At 44.8% G+C, this 16,920-nt stretch overlaps 1 protein-coding gene across 1 annotated transcript in view; it reads right to left on the bottom strand.

Annotated features, from left to right (window-relative positions):
• Window positions 1–16,679, bottom strand: part of TMLHE (trimethyllysine hydroxylase, epsilon) — a 35,107-nt gene extending 18,428 nt beyond the window's left edge. Inside the window, exons 1-5 of the mRNA XM_073641388.1 lie at window positions 16,557–16,679; window positions 9,923–10,005; window positions 3,858–4,039; window positions 1,866–2,042; window positions 834–1,113 (exon numbers count right to left, since the gene is read on the bottom strand). Coding sequence (XP_073497489.1) covers window positions 834–1,113; window positions 1,866–2,042; window positions 3,858–4,038 — 638 coding nt within the window. The 5' untranslated portion in view covers window position 4,039; window positions 9,923–10,005; window positions 16,557–16,679. The remainder of the gene's footprint in view (window positions 1–833; window positions 1,114–1,865; window positions 2,043–3,857; window positions 4,040–9,922; window positions 10,006–16,556) is intronic.
• Between the last annotated feature and the right edge of the window lie 241 nt (window positions 16,680–16,920).

Genomic DNA, 16,920 nt, shown 5'->3' with positions numbered 1-16,920 from the left:
TTGGACTGAATATTCAAAGTATGACAAGGATTTACATGACAAGCTGACCAAAGGTTCTATAAGGGGCGGACAGAGATGTATTTGTACAAGGGTACATGACTAAACTTTAGCAAAAATAAGAATTGTAAACCTCTAAAAAGGATTTTGCAGAGAATTTCACTAAATTAAAAAAAAATAAAAAATCCTGTATTCAACCACTTCAATTTCCCGCACACTCTCGATGTCTCCGCTGGTCTTTGCTTACCTCCTGCAGCGATAACACGCCGCACATCATTCACAGAACCCCTGCAGTCAATCACTGTCCTCAGCATTAATGGGGGCACATAACGCCCGTGAATGAAAAATGCGATGCAATGAATGCAGGAAATAACCAATACGCCCAGGGTATCACTGTAGTGCCGATGATGTAGTGGCAGGAGAGTTAACCCATTCCTCGCTCTTGGCTAAATTCTTCAAAACCTCTTTAAAATAATGTAATATTAAGCATGAACAAGCCAATTTGGAAGTTTTAAAGATTTATGTGATAGCCCACCTAGTAGCTAATAGTAGGAAAACGCATTATTTTTTTTTTAGGGTTACCATTGTAACCAGAAAGAATATGAACAATTTTGTACTAAAGTCCTAATTCATACACCTGAACCTTTTTATTAAAAAATGCCCAGTTCACAATTAAAATAGGACATTCTGACTGTCATAGCTTTATAGCAGATATATCCATATGATGGCTGTGGTTTACCATCCCTATGCTTACTTCCCTTTATAGCTATTTTATTATTCATTGTCTATTTACGTAGCTGAATAAAACACAGAGTGCTCCCATAGCGTGAAGTTACCGGATGTGGCTTATCCTCTCTGCCACTCTCTCCGTGTCTTCCCGGGTGGCTGGAACATCATCTACAAAAGCAATACCATAAAGTAGGAAATTCTGTAGAAAGTCTCTCAGCCCCTCATTTGTCTCCAGGAAAGCGGAGCAGCTGACGGCTGGGACGTTTGCCTCCCTATAGGTCTTCTCGTTCCACAATACCCTGGGCTGCACGAGCTGCTGCTTCTGTCCTTCATAGCTGTGCTGCGACAGCCACTCCAGGCCGTACCGGGTCATGTGTCCGTCCGGCCCTGCGATGATAGGAAATAATAATTGGTTAGCGATATAGTACGTGCTGCATAAAGGCACCGAGAATAGCGGATTCTTGGAAATGCCAGGTGTCACTGATCTCATACTAGACACAGTCCAGAAACAATAGTGGTGCTGTTTATGGAAAAAATGCAGGACCTTTGTTGTTCTTTTTTTTTCCAATTCTAGATATTCTATTTAAAGGAATTTTCCAAGCTGAAATGAAAAATCTGCAGTCACTATTTGTAACACCAGACAGCCGAGGTGTGACGGTTTACTATGTGTATATATTTATTCATCATGAATGTGGGTGATCACGTGCCGCATGTATGTACAATATATGTACATTTTACCTTTTGTGTCTCCCCTATTTCCTCATAGACTGCAAGCTTGCTAGCAGGGCCCTCACTCCTTTTACTATCAGTTATGCTTCTTCTGAAACGTCTATAAGGTCTATAAGTCCCTCCTAAAATTGTAAAGTGCTGAGGAATATGTTGGCGCTATAAAAATAAAAATTATTATTGTCTCATCCAGGTTCTTTTACTTCTATCTAGAGAAGCCAGGTGAGACTACATGGCACGAGATTGCCCAACCACACAGGGAATAGAGGTGACTCGTGACGATTCAGCAGTCTGCAGTCATAAAGAGTGACTGCAGACTTTTCATTTCAGCCTGTACAACCCCTTTAAGGACGTTCAGATTGTGGCTAAAGACGGGAGTCACTGTAATTACCTCCGTCATGCTGCAGACTTACATGTTATGTACAGAGTGGTCTCGTCTACTCGGACTTGTGCTGGTTTGATGTCCAGCTCGATGCTGGCCGTGTCCAGGCTGCGTTGGTTGGTTTTGGTGTTATAGCAGGAGGCTGAGCGGCAGTGATCCCGGAGCCACACGTAGTCAAAGCGCATGCAAGTGCCGGAGTACAACAGTTCTGTTAAGAAGGAAGAATAATGGAAATAAATGCATAATTTTTCAGACTAGAAGACTCATATTTTAGGAAGCAAAATGGTAAGGAGCACCTGCATCTTTTAGTCTGCAGTCCCGAGTAAACTCGCAGCGTCAGAACCCCCTTACAATCAATAAGTGTTCATAAACGCTCGGACTGATGATCAGCACGTCCTTGTTTGTGTCTTTCTCTGTAACTTCGGGGCTATGGGCTGCTATCTTTCTTCCTGGTGATGGTGTTGTTAAAGTGCTCATCTATGGACGTCTCCGGGGGGGGCACCTGACTAAGGTTCTTCGTACAATGCAGCTGCCTAAACCTGCTTCAGAGCCTGCATTTCTACTAGATTGCAAGCTCTTGGGGTATATGCAGGGAGCCTTTCCCCAATTTATGCCACTGTAGGACAAGTGTTAAAAACTTATGTTACGAGGTTTATGTTTTTTGTTTTAACTGTGACCCACTGTAAATAAAAGTTTGGAAGACTAAGGGCATCAAGAATAGTAAGTAATACTAAACAACATAAAAAGCGAAGTAGAAACCAAGACCCTAGACAGCAAATGTGACCAATATTAACCCCTATACTTCCACAGACTCCCAGAGAAGTTTTGATCGTTATGGCATTTTTCCCCGTTTGCAAAGGAAGAGATGGGAGTGGGGGACAAAACAGCTTCTTATCTTAATCAGCCAGATGTCTAGAATTGTTAAGCCAAGAGAAATGCACTATTGTGTTTCTGTTGACTTGTGAATGTATGTGTTTTTCTGTGGCTGGCCAAGGATATACTACTATGTGTATAAAGCTGAATGTTGACTTCTCTTGGTTTTGAAACAATGATGTTTGTTACTATGCTAATTGCATATTGTACTAAAGCCAGCTAGCTGTAGATTTACAAGAACCCCCTGCTATATCAACTATGTAAATTGATTAAATGCTAAAACAATGAGACCTGAGGACCTGAGCCCTGTGGAATAATACCTGTGAATGTGTACTTGAAAGGACAGTTGCAACTATTTAAGCGACATGTGCCTCTCTAACAGAGAATTGAAAGAGAGACTTTACAAGGAGAATCAAAGATCAGATAAACTCTTCAGGACAACAGCTTGGTAGCATGGCTTCATCCAGAGAGACACGGATTTGGATTTCTGCATGATTCCGGCCTAAGGGTACACGGCCCTGACTGGAAGGATACAGATCTGTCCATTAACCACCAGAGAACCCATGGATACATTTGGGGAGAACAGGTTGGGATGAAGTCACCTGGCCCCATGGATATGTTGTTTGGGGTTGCCATGTGGGACCCTCCAGTAATCTGGCTCCAAGGAAACTCTTGGAGAGGCCAGGGTGGGACCCTTGGGTCTCCTGGCCTTGTACCTCGATGGACTGTCATCTTCCTAAGATTGCCGCTACCTCCTCTGTTGGGGCCTGCCAAAAGCGGGGGGCCACTGGTTGAGGTATTTGGCCCTGGAAGTCCCAAAGTCACAGCTGATTTATTCTTGGCGGGCCAGCGGAAGGGTGAGACTGTGTAATGTTGTACCATCTTGTGTATTTGCTGGGACTGTTCTATATGTTTGTTTGTTTGCTGGTTAAATAAAATATTTTGACACTGTTTTACCCTCACCCTGTGTTGTCGGAGTAGTATTACGCCTACGGAAGACCCGGGTCTACACAGTGACGGAGCAAAGGAAGAGACGGGGGGGGGGGGAGAGGGGCAAAGGAAACGATAGCGGGTGGTAAAGGAGTCACGACCATTCGAAATCAGATGAGACAATAGTAACTGAACATATTTCCCAAAAGTCTAAACTTACCGAAGTGATCGGCCTGTAGGAGCCATGAGCATTCCTGAGCCTCCGAGGCTGTACTGAGCCACCGTACCACGGAAGGAAAAGATCTTTGCAATCTGGGAGTCCATCGATGCTGTCGTTTAACCCCCTTGGTTAGAAGCCCCCTGGTCTCTGGATAGAGCCATGCCAGCCTGCGACACCACATGCTGTTCCAGGATACAAAGTGATAAGAGAGCGGTATGCAACAGTGTAAGACAGAAGTATAGGGGAGGAGAGAGCGACCAGCGGCAAATCACTCAGTGACTGAAAAGGGGGTAAACTGCTAAATACAGTACTAAACAAACAGAAAGGAAAAAAAAAATCTGAAATGTCAATGCCTATTGTGTCACCACTCCAGCAACAAGCAATTAAGATGTCAACCTCCCTATGTGCAGCACAGACCAGACCCGTATGTCAGCGTGTTCCCAAGAAGACACCCAAGTGCGTGCGCTGAACTCACACCCAGAGAATCTGGTTTTAGGCCAATAGTAGTCTAATCTCTCTAGGACGGAGGGTAAAGCTGAGCGGCCGGGGAGCAGGCACAGGCTAGCTATACTAAGCCCACCAGGGCACGGATAATACATTGGACAGGTGCCGCTTCAGCCGCCCCCCTCCTAATGATCGCATAGTGCACATCAAAGCGGCCGGCAGAGCAGGCCCCCTGCGTAATCACATTGCCGGCAGAACTGCACAGCAGAAGGGACACAGACGAACTCTGCACATTTAGAGATGCTTTTTTCTGCTCTGAAGACTTTATTTCAAAGAGTAACGTGGACAGCTGGCTCAGCAAAACTGCATTATCCTCACTTTAATGCTGCCCTCCGATCTGTGTTTCTTCCACTAGGACGAAATGTGATTGCAGCAGCCGACCACGTGATGCCCATGCTAGGAGAGAATACCAGAGGACCAGAGGGATTGAGGTGCTGACATTTAACAGTAAACCATAGAATTAACAATCCTTCTGTCCTTTAGAACGGAGAGGTTTTAATAAGGGATAAGTTGCAATGGTTCTTGATTTTACTTTGCAACTTTACCTATTTAACAAGAATAGACTATCTGTAAACTGTATCTGTCTGTCTCCCGGTACGTCATCTGTCCCTATCTGCAAACCCCATGCTGCATATCTGACCGACTTTTTCCAAACTGTATCCATCTGTCTCCCGGTATGTTCCCTGCATCCATTATCTGCTGTGTATCCACTGATCCCTGCTAATTTCATTCTCTCTGTCCTTGGTAAGTTCGGTCCAATCTGCATGTTCATCACCTCAATCCTTTGATCCCAATACATACTGGTCCCTATCTGTCTGTTTCCTGAATTCATTTAGCTTCTGTGTCCTAATTACCCCTCCTTCCTCCACCAATGCTTTTGTGAGCAGTGTCCCTGCTACTCCTCCCTTCCTGCGCACCTGACCCACCTAATGTGCTGGCCAGAGCTCCATAAATCAAGGGAGCCAAGTCTGGCATTTTAAGGGTTGCTTTTTAAGGGGCTAGAAATGAAATATGCCAGAAGTGACCAGAAGGTACGGATAACTATTTGTACTTAGATTCTCTTTCACATTCACACTTAACATTCATTATGCTTACATATGCCCTTACTGTTTTTTGCCCCACTAATCCTTACTCTACTTCACTATCCCCAAACTCCAGCACCCTCTAACCAAATAATCATCACTCCTTCCCTCCTACCTCCCCACCTGACCTCATCTGCAGACCTGCTCCTCAACCTCAGATCGATCCTACCAAAACATAAAAAACGCCGAACACTCTCCTTCTCCCACCTGCTCTCCCTCTCTCTGCTTCTCCTCACTGCTGGCGACATATCTCCCAATTCTAGACCCCCACAGCTTAAACCTCCCACCAATTCCCCCTCCTATCGCTTCCAACCAACTGCAAACTACTGCAACCTCTCCTACGTAAAACCAGTGCCCCGGAAGCCCACCCCACTGGCTCCCTCTCTCTGGAGCACTCTGGAACGCCCGCTCTGTAAGCAACAAGCTCCATGTTATTCATGACCTCTTTACCTCTCGTAATCTCTCCTACTTTGGCATCACAGAGACATGGTTGACACCCTCCGACACTGCCTCCCCTGCTGCGCTGTGTTACGGTGGCCTCCACTTCACCCACACTCCTCGCCCTGATAACAGAGAGGAGAAGACCCACTCCTCCACCATGTCTAACAACTGCACCTTTAGCCCTACTCCTCCTCTTCCCTCCCTTATTATCCCTTCTTTTGAAGTCCACTCTGTCCGCATTTACTCTCCCTCCAACCTCCAAGTGCCTGTCATATACCGACCTCCAGGCCCGCTCACTGCCTTTATTGACCAATTCTCCACCTGGCTTCTTTACTGTCTCTGCTGACATTCTCACAATCATCATGGGCGATTTCAACATCCCCACTGACACTCGCCAGTTAGCAGCATCCAAACTCCTGTCGCTTACTTCATCCTTTGGACTTACTCAGTGGTCCTCCTCAGCCACCCACACAGACGGACACACACTAGACCTCATCTTCACGCGACTCTGCTCCCTATCTAACCTCACAACCTCCCCCCTACTCCTATCTGACCACCATCTACTCACTTTCTCATCCCTGTCCTCCTCACCTGTCACCCATGTCCAGCAACTGGCACCCCCCCGTAGAAACCTTGCACATCTAGACACCCACACACTCTCTGACTCTGTTCTACCACTGACATCCATATCCTCACTCCACGACACAGACAGCGCCACCGCTTTCTACAATGCCACTCTCGCATCAGCTATTGACTCGGTTGCCCCTCTTGTGCATGGCAGAGCGCGACGAGTCAACAGGCAACCCTGGCACAACAACCTCACTAAACAGCTTCGGCAAGCGTCCAGGGTTGCGGAGCAGCTTTGGAAGAAAACACATACTCAAGATGACTTCACTGCATTCAAACAAGCAACACTCGCATTCAAATTAGCCCTAACCTCTGCTAAACAGGCCTACTCCACAACCCTCATATCTTATCTATCCTACAACCCCAAACAGCTATTCAACACTTTTAACTCTCTCCCCCACCCTTCACTGCCCTCTCCGATCTCCGTCATCTCTGCTGAACAGTTTGCCACACACTTCAAAAACAAGATTGACCAAACATTGTAAGTCTTTTCTGTCCAACCACCATGACCCCTTTGTTTTCCACACCATTGCCCTACCCCCATAACCTCTCTTCCCAACATCACAGAAAGAGACCTTAATCATCTCCTCTCCAAATCACACCTCACCACATGTGCACTGGACCCCATTCCATCCCACCTCCTCCCCAACCTCACCCCCACCCTATCTCTTCAACCTATCACTATCTTCTGGTACTTTCCCCGCTGCCTTCAAACATGCCAAAATCACGCCCATCCTCAAAAAGCCATCCCTCGACCCAACCGCTTTGTCCAGCTATCGCCTCATATCGCTGCTCCCATTTGCCTCCAAACTCCATGAGCAACACATTCACGCTGAACTTTCCTCCCACTTCTCATCTAACTCTCTCTTCGACAACCGACAATCCGGCTTCCGCCCCCACCATTCCACCGAAACTGCCCTTACCAAAATCACAAAATGACTGGCTTACAGCCAAAGCTAACAGACAATTCTCTGTACTCCTTCTTGACCTGTCCTCTGCTTTCGATACAGTTGACCACTGCCTCCTACTACAGAACCTCTCTTCCTTTAGTGTCAAAGACCTTGCCCTATCTTGGATCTCCTCATACCTTTTTAACCGCACATTTAGCGTCTCCCACTCCCTCCTCACCCCGCCCCCTCTCGGTTGGTGTCCCTCAAGGCTCTGTCCTTGGACCACTACTCTTCTCAATCTATACGCTTGACCTGGGACAGGTCATAAAATCCCATGGCTTCCAGTACCATCTGTACGCTGATGATACCCAGATCTACCTCTCTGGCCCAGATGTCACCTCTCTGCTGTCCAGAATCCCAGCATGTCTAGCAGCCATATCCTCCTCCTTCTCCTCCCGCTAACTCAAGCTCAATGTGGACAAAACTGAACTCATTATTTTTCCCCTCTTCTCGCATATCTTTCTCACCTGATCTTTCTATCACAATAAATGACATCACTCTTTCCCCTGTATCGGCAATCCGCTGCCTCAGAGTAACCCTTTACTCTGCCCTGTCCTTCAAACCCCACATCCAAGCTCTCGCCACCTCCTGTCGCCTCCAGCTCAAAAATATTTCCAGAATCCGTCCTTTCCTCAACCCTCAATCTACTAAACTGCTTGTGCATGCCCTCATCATCTCCTGCCTCGAATACGGCAACACCCTCCTCTGTGGCCTACCTGCTAACACTCTCGCACCCCTCCAGTCAATCCTCAACTCTGCTGCACGACTGGTTCATCTCTCACCTCGCTACTCCTCGGCTACCCCCCTTTGCAAATCCATTCATTGGCTCCCATTTCCCCAGCGTATCCAGTTCAAACTACTAACACTGACCTACAAAGCCATCCATAACCTCTCTCCTCTATACATCTCTGAACTAATCTCCCGATATATTCCCTTACGTAACCTCCGTTCCTCCCAAGACCACCTCCTCTCCTCCACACTTATTCATTCCTCACGCAATCGCCTCCAAGATTTCACCCGAATATCCCCCATCCTATGAAATTCTGTGCCTCAACACGTCCAATTATCCACCACATCCGGATCCTTCAGACGGAACCTGAAAACCCATCTCTTCAAACAAGGCTACAGCCTGCCATGACCTCGGTGCCACCTCAACACCGGAGCTACTGCAACCCCTCAACCTACTGTCTCCTTCCCCATTCCTGTAGAATGTAAGGCCGCAAGGGCAGGGTCCTCTTCCCTCTGTACCAGTCTATCATTTGTTTACTGTAAGTGATATCTGTATTTGGTATGAAACCCCTTCTTATGTACAGCGCCATGGAATTAATGGCGCTAAATAAATAAATTAAAAATAATAAGACAACCCCTTTAAATGTTTTTCTTTAGGCTATGTTCACACGATGCGTTTTTTACTGCATTTTTATGCAAATTACAAGCTGCTTTTTACATTACCAGCAAAAGCTATACGATTTCAGAAATCTCATGCACACAATTGCTTTTTTTTTTTTCCTGACTGAACTGGAAAACTGCTGGGTTACTTGCCACAGGAGAGTTTGAACGAGCATCAAATGCTTGAAACAAAAGGTGTTTACTCACAATTTTAGAAAGGTGTCAACAATTTTGTCCGGCCCATTTTTGGGGTTTTGTGTGAAATTATGTCCAATTTGCCTTTTTTTTTTTTTTTTTTTTTTTTTTTGAGTTATTCCAATACACACAAAGGAAATAAACATGTAAATAACAAAACATGTGTAATTGCAATAATTTTCTGGGAGAAATACTTCATTTTCTGGAACAATTTCAAGGATACCAACACTTTTGGCCATGACTATAATATGAACCAAAAAAATGCAATAAAAAAATGCAGCAAAACCTGCTTTTTTGTAAGCATCTTCTTAACTGCAAAGAGAGCAGGTTTTGCCTGCAGAAAAAAAAAGTAGCAAAAAAGCAACGTGTGAATATTACAGTTGGCACAAGTGTTAAACACAATGGGGGATTCTGAGCGGAGTACTTATACATGCAAAAAACAAGCAATTTTGCAATATCTCTCTTATTAAAAATCCTCTCCATTCTCAGGGACAAAGGGATTTTTAAATCTATAGTTGCTTGCCTTAATTACCGGCCACCTCTAAAGTCGAACAGCAGTGGCTGGGCTCCTAGGCAAGGAGTGCAACGCTTGCAAGCGCTTTGCTTTAGAACTTGTAAGCGATGCTCTGAAAGCTGGCCGAATTGCCGGACACATCAAAGTTGAATGTTGCAGGGAAACACTGTGTAAAAGCCAAACGGTGCAAAAGTTTTAACGAAACCCAATTGCAAAAAAATGTTTTAATCCCCCCCCCCCCCATAAAAATAAGTACCCAAAAGTGGACAGCCCCTTTAAAAATTAATAGAGACTGAGGGATTTCACAAAAAAAAAAAAAAAGAAAACTAATAATTGTGAATGAAAAGAAATAAACCTACAAACCTTCTCAGGTGACGTCTTCCAAGGCAGCTCTTACCGAAGAAGTGGGAATCTTCTTTACTCCTCAGATATCAAAGGTTAGGTTGCTGAGGAAGCATAAAGTATGACTGATGAGTAAACCAGAGTGTTGGCGTGTTTTCCTGAATCGTCTACAAATAGGGGTTAAAGGTTTACTGGAAAGACGAGACACAAGGAGAAATGTCGTAAAGTAATAAATCAAAGTTATTAAATTATAATAAAGTGATAACGACCAAGGCTACAAAATGCCATTTTGCCCTCCATGATGTTCTCAACAGTGCAGATTTTATGGCTGGCGGAGACTTTGCAAATCTGCAGCGTAACTTGTATATTAATATTTTGCAGCAGATTTTACCCTGAAAAGAGTGAAATCTGCACTAAGCCGACTGCAAAAAGGAGCGGTCTCCATTTTTTCCCCATTACTCTGTACCGAGGACTATGTGGGGGGCCCATTACTCTGTACCGAGGACTATGTGGGGGGCCCATTACTCTGTACCGAGGACTATGTGGGGGGCCCATTATTCAGAATGGGGGGGCTGAAAGGGGATCACAGTTGAGGGATCATATGGTGTTAGGGTCACCATACTTTGCCAGGGGAGTTCAGGAGGAGGGGGTGTGAAGTAGGGTCATCACAGTGTGTGTGTGTGTGTGTGTGTGTGTGTGTGTGTGTGTGTGTGTGTGTGTGTGTGTGTGTGTGTGTGTGTGTGTGTGTGTGTGTGTGGTGTACTGTAGAGGAATTCACTGTGGGGGTATCATACTGTATTTGGGGGCCACTTTTGTTGGCAATGAAAGGTCAATCTAGTGGCTTCAATAGGAGGAAAATTACTTTGTATGGGCAGCAAAGTTGTCAGATACGCTCTTCTGTGACCCCATCGAATATTATGTTTTTTTTTATTGGAGGGAGATGGGTCCAATTAGAACTTCTTCTGTGGAACCCCATGATTTCTATGTTCGCTCCTATCCGAGAAAATACCCAATGCTTCAGTCATGTGGTCTGTCTCAAGATTTATTAATTAGAATGTACTTTGTGGGACAGCCTCTTTAAGTTTGTTTCCATATTAGATAAGGAAAAACTTTCTCAACTGTAGACCTCTTTTTAATAAATATCAAGGTTGGCCGGCGACTTTGTGCAAGTTTTTAATTTTGGCATCCCTGTCCTTCCTGCAGAGTCCCTGATGCCTCTTCTGATTAGTACACCCCGTGACATTATGAGTGTCGCACCACAAGGTAATGAAATCACAGGATCCCACTAAGCAGCAGAGGCTCCTGGGATGCTAGCAGGTAGAGAAGGTTTGCAGGACTTACAGTCATGGCCAAAAGTATTGAGAATGAGACAAATAGTAATTTTTCCAAAGTTTACTGCTTCATTTTTTGTAATGGCAATTTGCATATACTCCTGAATGTCAAAGAGTGATCAGCTTAACAGCAATTACTGTACTTGCAAAGTCAATATTTGCCCAGAAAATGAACTTTAACCCCCAAAACACATTTCAACATCATTGCAGTCCTGCCTTAAAAGGAGCAGCTAACATCGTTTTAGTGATTGATTCATTAACACAGGTGTGGGTGTTGATGAGGACAGGGCTGGCGATCAATCAGTCATGATTAAGTAAAAATGACATCACTGGACACTTTAAAAGGAGGCTGGTTCTTGGTATCATTGTTTCTCTTCAGTTAACCATGGTTATCTCTAAAGAAACACGTGCAGCCATCATTGCACTGCACAAAAATGGCCTAACAGGGAAGAGTATCGCAGCTACAAAGATTGCACCTCAGTCAACAATCTATCGCATCATCAAGAACTTCAAGGAGAGAGCTTCCATTGTTGTCAAAAAGGCTCCAGGGCGCCCAAGAAAGACCAGCAAGCGCCAGGACCGTATCTTAAAACTGTTTCAGCTGCGGGATCGGACTACCAGCAGTGCAGAGCTTGCTCAGGAATGGCAGCAGGCTGGTGTGAGTGCTTCTGCACGCACTGTGAGGCGGAGACTCTTTGAGCAAGGGCTGGTTTCAAGGAGGGCAGCAAAAAAGCCACTTCTCTCCAGAAAAAACATCAGGGACCGACTGATATTCTGCAAAAGGTACAGGGAGTGGACTGCTGAGGACTGGGGCAAAGTCATTTTCTCTGATGAATCCCCTTTTCGATTGTTTGGGACATCTGGAAAACAGCTTATTCGGAGAAGAAGAGGTGAGCGCTACCACCAGTCTTGTCTCATGCCAACTGTAAAGCATCCTGAAACCATTCATGTGTGGGGTTGCTTCTCAGCCAAGGGAATCGGCTCACTCACAGTCTTGCCTAAAAACACAGCCATGAATAAAGAATGGTACCAAAATGTCCTCCAAGAGCAACTTCTCCCAACCGTCCAAGAGCAGTTTGGCGCCCAACAATGCCTTTTCCAGCATGATGGAGCACCTTGCCATAAAGCAAAGGTGATAACTAAATGGCTCATGGAACAAAACAGAGATTTTGGGTCCATGGCCTGGAAACTCCCCAGATCTTAATCCCATTGAGAACTTGTGGTCAATCATCAAGAGACGGGTGGACAAACAAAAACCAACAAATTCTGGCAAAATGCAAGCATTGATTATGCAAGAATGGACTGCTATCAGTCAGGATTTGGTCCAAAAGTTGATTGAGAGCATGCCAGGGAGAATTACAGAGGTCTTGAAGAAGAAGGGGCAACACTGCAAATATTGACTTGCTGCATTAACTCATTCTAACTGTCAATATAACCTATTGGTACTCATAATATGATTGCAATTATATTTCTGTATGTGATATAAACATCAGACAAACACTAATAAAAACCAGAGGCCAGCAGATCATGGGAAAATATCATTTTGGTGTCATTCTCAAAACTTTTGGCCATGACTGTAGGTCTAGCAGCCACGGACTACGAACACGGCCGCTGGATTAGGGTTCTGCGAATAATTTTGCTCAGATTTAATCTGTGCATGTTCTAAATTGTTATTTTCTTCCCTCAGTCTGTGTGCCCACGATGCAGATTTAATGCATTTCAGCTGTGGAAACCCATTAAAACTGCTTGATAAGATGTCTGCAGAAATTTCCGCTGTGGATCATCATTGCGGAAAAATCCGCAGCACAACCATTTCTTGTGCGATTTCACGACGAAATCACCGCCATTGACTTGCATTGAACTGCATAACATCTGCATGTATACATGCAGATGTTATGCGGTTCAATGCGCAGATGGTACCCGGGTCTGGAGAAAAAGAGACTCATCTGACCCAGGTACCATTGTACCTGCAAGTTAAAAAAGAATTTAAAGTAAAAAAACAACATTCATAGTCACCTCCCCGGCGGCCCCCGGTCTCCTCCCGGTGGTGGCAGGACCTGCGGTGATGTTATTTAGTCAGCTGATGGTCACGCAATAGCTGATGTCAGCGGTCAGATGATGGTCGCGTGACCATCAGCTGACTAAATGACGTCACCGCAGGTCCTGCCAGTACACCAAGGGATGCCGAGGAGAGAGGATCGTCGCCGGGAGCCGCCGGAGAGGTCAGTACAAGGTTTTTTTTTTGTTTTGTTTTTTTAACTATGGATGCAGCATTTGCCAGCAGAACTCTCTGCTCACACAATATAAATCCATTTCGGTTGCATGGATTTATACTGTGTGACCAACTTGTTAAGGCCTTTTCCAAGTGATGCTCAAAATCGCTTGGAAAACCGCATGCATAAACGCATGTAAAAACGCTTCTCCCTGACAGAAAAAAAACGCATGTAAAATCTGCGTTTTTTCTGCCAGGGAGAGGAAAAAAAGCTCAGGAAATTTCTGCTTGCAATCTGCATCGTTGGCACATACCCTCAAAGTTCACATTTGCAGCCATTATTTCCCCTTTTATTCCTTGCTACCACTGCTGACGTGCCATACACATTAGGCTGAGACAAGCATTCATGTTCATAACACTGGGTCTGACAGCTGTCAGATGGCCGATCATATGACCAACCATTGCCTAATATGTGTGGCAACCTTAGGCCTCATTCACACATCAGTGATTTTTCTCCTACGCAAGAGTTTCAGCGGGTCAGTTTTTACCAGCAATATTTCAATCAGTGATATTAAGGTCAGAAAAAAAAAATAACTTACTTTAAATGTTAATCACGGACAGCAGAGGGAGTGTACACTGATGCCATCCCCGTGCTGTCCGTGATATTCACGGATCAATGCTTATATGGGTGTGTGTGTCTGTGATTTATTAGCAAACACGGTCCGCAAAAAAACATGGACATGTGAACAGCTCCATAAATGATAAAGGGTACATCCTCTATCAGGGAAAAATGCAGAACAAGTACGTGATTCATGAACATCTTAAAGGGGTTGTCCACTACTTGGCAACTGCTTCTGAATCTCCACTCTTCCCCCCTAGTAAAATAATAACACCTATACTCACCTACAGTGCCATTCTAGCGGTTTTACCACTAGCTCTCCTGAGCATTGTTATGTCACGCGATCCCTGCGGCCGATCAGCGCCGGCTTCACTCACCCCACCTTCGGACAAATCAGTCATCCAGAGGAAGTCAGAGTTGCGGCTGACCACTCACTCTCTCCGGATGTCAGTTATGTCCAAAGGAGGAGAGTGTGAAGCCAGCGCTGATAGGCCGCAGGGATCGCGCAACCTCATGCTACGCCGGCACTGCAGATAAGTATAAGGGCTCGCTCATACAAGCGGATAACACGGCTGAGTGCTATCAGATAGCACTCGGGCCAATGTTATACTATGGGGCAGCTCAGATCTGCGTTTTTCTAATGCCAATTCGGCATGCTGTGAGTGCATCTGAAAATTCGAATCATGCGCACCCATTCAAGTCTATGGGTGAGTGTAAAATATCAGCGTGCACTTGGATGTACATGGACAAACAATGGAGAAATTAAGTTCTCCGTCTTCTCCGTACCTGGGATACGATTGTCTCATGGGAGAGAATCGGATCACACTAAGATGCCACTCGGCACATATTCTGATCAGAGTTTGATCCGAGTGTCATTACCATAAAATCGATCCAAATTTTTGGAATAGAGAATATACGCTCGTGTGAGCGAATCCTAAGGCTAAGTTCACACGTAGCGTTTTTGCTACTTTTTTTTTTCTGCAGCAAAACCTGCTCTCTTGGCAGTTAAAAAGCAATGTAAAAAAAGCAGTTTTGCTGATTTTGTGTGGCGTTTGTTTAATGCGTTTTTGTCAGGGTACATTGGTCAAAAGTAAGAAAAAAAAAAAAAAGAACCTGATTCAACATACTCAGGTTTTTGAACCAAAAACGCAGAAAAAGCTGCTGTGTTTTTTTTTTGCAGCATTTTTGCACTACCCATTGCTTTCTACGGGGTGAAAAACGCTGAAAGAAGTGACATGCTGCAGTTTGCAAAAACTCAGCTCTTTGACAAAAATCAGAATAAAAACAAACAATGTGTGTGCGCATGAGATTTCTGAAATCTCAGACTTTGCTGGTACTGGAAAACGCAGCTGAAAATTCACATTAAAAAATGCATAAAAAAACACAATGTGTGAACATAGTCTAGGTGTTATTATTTTACGGAGAGGAAACATTGGGATTGAGAAGGGGTTGTCTAAGTAGTGGACAACCCCTTTAAGTGTAAGGTATTTTTTTGCAGATTTAGAAGAAAATGCTGCAGATTTTGCCCTTTTGGTTACAAAGAGTGAAACTTCCAGTAGAAATCTAGAACCTGGGTGGACATAGTGTGTAAATCGTGCACCATGGATCAATCTGCGCAGCAAATATTTATGCAGCATTTGAATGAGATCAAACATATTTCGCTGGTATTGGAATATGTTGTTTATTACTCACAGTGGAAGATCCACATAGAGAACGATATGGGTTATCCAACCTAATAAGACAGCAGAAAATGCTATAGAGCTAAAAGAGAACCCCTACTTCTATCCTGGGGATCACACGCTGACGCGGGTCCTGGTCTGTACAAGCTGACGGCATGTCATCTACCATGTGCTGTACTCCTGGCACCATGGTGAGCTTGTAATGCCAGTAAAGTATACCCCAGGACCGCTGCGACAGGTCACGCAGCAATGTTACGGAGATTTTTTTCCTCCCCATGCATTTTAATGGTGCAGCTGTCACATCTGTGCACAATTGACAGACGATCATTGAGTAAAGGGAGACAAGTTGCTGCCAGACATTTCTGGCAGCAGCTTATTAAGTCGGGGAGGGGGAGGGGGGAAATTAAATCTACCCTTTAGAGACAAGTATGGAGGCCCCCCACACACATTTGGTGCCCACCGCTGGACGTACAGTGTAGATTAAGGTATCTGACTACAGAGCTGACCCGAACTGTAGTCTGTTACCAAGAGAAACCAGCAGAAAATATATAAGAAGTCCAACTGTACATTTATAGCATTCTGCCATCTGTAGTTCATTGGTCAATGTGAAATTACAACTCTCAGCAGTTTCTGGCATTTAAAGACATGCTAGGAGTTGTGGTTTTACAAAGTTAGCTACTGTAACATGAAAAAGCAAAAAAAAACAAGACATGCATCATTACTGCAATGCAATTCAGTGCAGCTAAAATGACATTTTCCCGCCTATAAATTAAAGACACATTTTACCACGAAAACCAGCTCTGCAGCACACTACCTGCCAAGACCGGGGCCCCTTGCAGACGAGTTACTGCGCTTTACATTTCATCTGGACAGCACAATTCGTTACACTCGAGGCCTCATGGCACTTGTAGTTTTTTGATGCTCTATTACCTCTTACAGAATGTATCATCTGGACTACATTGCCCGGAATGCAATGCGCACAGTGAAACGAGAATTCATTCGCTGCGCTACAGACCAATAGACGCCCACTGCTCTAGGACGACGGGAAATGTAGTTTGGTCTTCAGATCAGCCTCATCAGTATGCGGAAAGGGGGAACTACTATTCCCAGAATTCTAAGCGGCGTCCACGCTGGATGAGGCTCCTTACTGTGTTGCAGACTGGTCTGCGCTTGTTACT

The sequence above is a fragment of the Phyllobates terribilis genome, unplaced genomic scaffold (assembly GCF_046119375.1).
Source record: "Phyllobates terribilis strain yellow unplaced genomic scaffold, ASM4611937v1 Scaffold_7__3_contigs__length_470593459, whole genome shotgun sequence".
Taxonomy (NCBI): domain Eukaryota; kingdom Metazoa; phylum Chordata; class Amphibia; order Anura; family Dendrobatidae; genus Phyllobates; species Phyllobates terribilis.
This window is presented reverse-complemented; position numbering and strand designations above follow the sequence as displayed.